The sequence below is a fragment of the Diaphorina citri genome, unplaced genomic scaffold (genome assembly GCF_000475195.1).
Source record: "Diaphorina citri unplaced genomic scaffold, Diaci psyllid genome assembly version 1.1 scaffold7690, whole genome shotgun sequence".
NCBI lineage: Eukaryota > Metazoa > Arthropoda > Insecta > Hemiptera > Psyllidae > Diaphorina > Diaphorina citri.
Genome location: NW_007385066.1, coordinates 1 through 3,346, shown reverse-complemented (window position 1 = coordinate 3,346; position 3,346 = coordinate 1). Strand labels below are relative to the sequence as shown.

Here is a 3,346-nt window from a genome sequence, read left to right as displayed (position 1 = left end):
CGATTTCGTCGAACTATTCCAAGTGAACAATAACTTCAAGATTCCAAAGTTCGCCACTGCCGGAGACAGAACTTCATAGCAAACATGCAACATTGCGAACATATTGTAAAGGAACACACTGCCAACATCAGATAACGAGAAGTAATACATGTGTTCAGATAGAAAAATCTCAAGTCCATAGCTCAGGTAATTTCATATGAGAGCCTGTGTATTCAATCCAATAACAATTCTGCCATATGCAAGAGGTAAGAGGTATGCAGTTCAGAAATTCTGTGATAGGTATATTTATCGGTTGCAGGAACACACTGCCAACATCAGATAACGAGAAGTAATACATGTGTTCAGATAGAAAAATCTCAAGTCCATAGCTCAGGTAATTTCATAATTATGTGAGCCTGTGTATTCAATCCAATAACAATTCTGCCATATGCAAGAGGTATGCAGTTCAGAAATTCTGTGATAGGTATATTTATCGGTTGCCTGTATGAACGAAGCAAGTTTATCTTGAGGATTGCCAGATAATGAAGCTGGAGATCAAATACCAACCTTTGGAAACCTTTCGCAGAAAAAGTACCCACCATAACTCGCTCAAATGAAGCTAATGATCGAACGAAAAAAGTCCATATAAGTAATATACGTTACTTACTATTTATTTCTCTATTACATCTTGTTTTCTAGTTTTCTCTTTGTGTGAGAATTTGTGCGCAAATTTCAATTTTTCGGCCCAAAAACGAATGATCAACCAATCAGATAGCTTAATCCAATGCCGGTGACTCACGCTCTGACTGTCTGTGACAGAACTTGGTCAGAAGCTTTTTCCACCACACGTTCAGACTGTCTGACAGACCTAGGACCGCTTGGCTGGTAGTGGTAGAGCGTCTGTCTTGTAAGCGCTAGGCTGCAGGTTCGATTCCCGCCCAGAGCGGATTTTATCCTGATGGGATAATATTCGTTCTCGGAACGGCTTGCTTTCTCCTGTCCTGCCTCTCTTCGATTTCGGGACCATAAGACCTTAGCAGTTACAGTTCCCTCTGTCAAACATCTTGAAAAAAAAAAAAAGTTAAAATTAAACCAATTTTAAACTCAGATTAGATTCACCAAACTGAAAACTCACCCGTCGCGTCTGCTCACTCCGTGATTCTTCATTACTAACTTTACTCCGATCGAAAGTTTTGATCAAGAAATTCTGATAGAAGTTCCAAGTCAGAATAATTGAGCCAGCAGGTATCTAGCTTGGTATCTAATCAAGATCATCTGAGCTGGGTTTGTATTGGTAGCTGTATGCAGTGGTAAAGTCTCAAGTTCTAGGCATGGAAGTCGTCGAAGAATTACCTGAGCTTTTGTGTGATGGGGGTTTAATGTTACTGCATAACTGCTAAGGTTTTCAGGGAGCTTGTCAAACTCACTTCGTGGACCCGGCCATTGATTTTTGACTCTGGCCATTAGGTAACCAGTTGAACATACCTCTTAAAAGCGACGTGCGATGTTCGTCGTCCCATGCTGGCCTGTTTTGAATCCCACGAGAATAGAAACCCTCGGTATGGTTGGAATTTGACATCCTCGTTACTTCTCTCTAGTCTTTCCCAGGAACAAGGAATGATAGTTCGGGAATAGTTCCCCCCTGGGCCAGGAACTCCAGGAAAGCTATGGGGGTTTAATGTTACTGCATAACTGCTAAGGTTTTCAGGGAGCTTTTGTGTGATGGGGGTTTAATGTTACTGCATAACTGCTAAGCTTTTCAGGGAGCTTTTGTGTGATGGGGTTTTGTTGTTACTGCATAACTGAAGGTTTTCAGGGAGCTTTTGTGTGATGGGGGTTTTCATAACTGATGAGGTTTTAGTGAACTTTTAAGTACGAGTACATACCTAACTATTTTATAGGGAATATGGATTTGATATTACAGCAATAACTCGGCAGCAAGCTTGCTTTCTAACATTTATTCCACCCAGCCCGATAGTTCTGCGAAAAGTCAGTGATCCTTGGAAAACTGGGGAAATCAACGCGCTATCGCCTACACTAGGACTTATAAATGGAACAGAAGGACTTACGAATGGAACAGAAGGATTTATGAATGGGACACAAGGACTTATCAATAGAACAGCAATCAGTGAAACCAACAGGACGTTGAGTGATCCCGTCGATATTAGTGGATTCGGCTCTTGTCCTGTATTGTGTCCATCCACTAACGTAACTACTATAATGTAAGTATATCGGGGAGAGGTGATGGAATAGATTTGGCGTTAAGACTTTTAGATAGTTTCCACGGGCGTACGCTCTAGTTTTATCCTTAGCTTTCGCAAATGATAGCTTTGCCTGATTTTGCATTAGATTTCAAAATTCATAAAAAGAGGGGAAACGAGCTTAAGAAGAGGGGATATTTAGAAAGAAAATTTCATTAAATCCATAACATCGGAAAACTTTCTACTTTTCAGAACTCTCATTGATGGCACCCAGTTTTTGGCTCCCGTGAGCACATGCTTTGAAGGTAAGATCTTTAACACATTTCCTATTTCAATATTGTAGATCTTTGATGATGAAATAGAGATTGTAGTCAAATAGGTATGTTGTCTTTTAGTTTTTCGTACCTAAATGTTTTTAATGACCGGTTGATTTTTAATTTAATATTGACTATTATGTCAGTTGTGGGCATACTGGCTGTTGCCCCTTGTCCAATTCAGTTTGTTGAAGGCATATGTATACAGAGAGGACAAATAGGATGTTCCGTCCTTCTCACTGATTCTCACATTTATCTCACATGCTTTGAAGGTAAGATCTTTAACACATTTCCTATTTCAATATCGTAGATCTTTGATGATGATATAGAGATTGTAGTCAAATATGTTGTCTTTTAGTTTTTCGTACCTAAATGTTTTTAATGACCGGTTGATTTTTAATTTAATATTGACTCTTATGTCAGTGGTGGGCATACTGCTAGTGCCCCTTGTCCAATTCAGTTTGTTGAAGGCATATATATATATACAGAGAGGACAAATAGGATGTTCCGTCCTTCTCACTGATTCTCACGTTTATCCTGAGCTTTTGGCGTGTTACTGAAACATTCTTAATTTAGGCCCTAGGCAAACCAGCACGAACCCTAACTAGCCTAGCAAAGCTGGAAGTTTCTTTAAGGTTAAAGGGTTCAAAATTCTACTTCCAAGTCTTATATGTAAGAGTTTCGAATCCTCACAATATAATGGTTGGATTTCCTCAGCTGAGGACTAGATTGTAGGCACTTAATACCAGGCAAAGAGTATTAGGGCAAAGTAAGTACATATCGATTCCGCGCCTCACTCGCTGTACAATCTGATGATGAAGATAAGTTTGCAAAACAATGGAATCGACTCGA

At 39.7% G+C, this 3,346-nt stretch overlaps 1 protein-coding gene across 1 annotated transcript; it reads left to right on the top strand.

Annotated features, from left to right (window-relative positions):
- Positions 1 to 1,949: 1,949 nt before the first annotated feature.
- Positions 1,950 to 2,523, top strand: LOC103522264 (the record flags this gene model as incomplete). The annotated part of the gene is made up of 2 exons (XM_026832513.1): positions 1,950 to 2,201; positions 2,433 to 2,523. Coding segments are annotated over 2 exons (343 nt in total), but the record flags the coding sequence as incomplete, so codon positions are not given.
- Between the last annotated feature and the right edge of the window lie 823 nt (positions 2,524 to 3,346).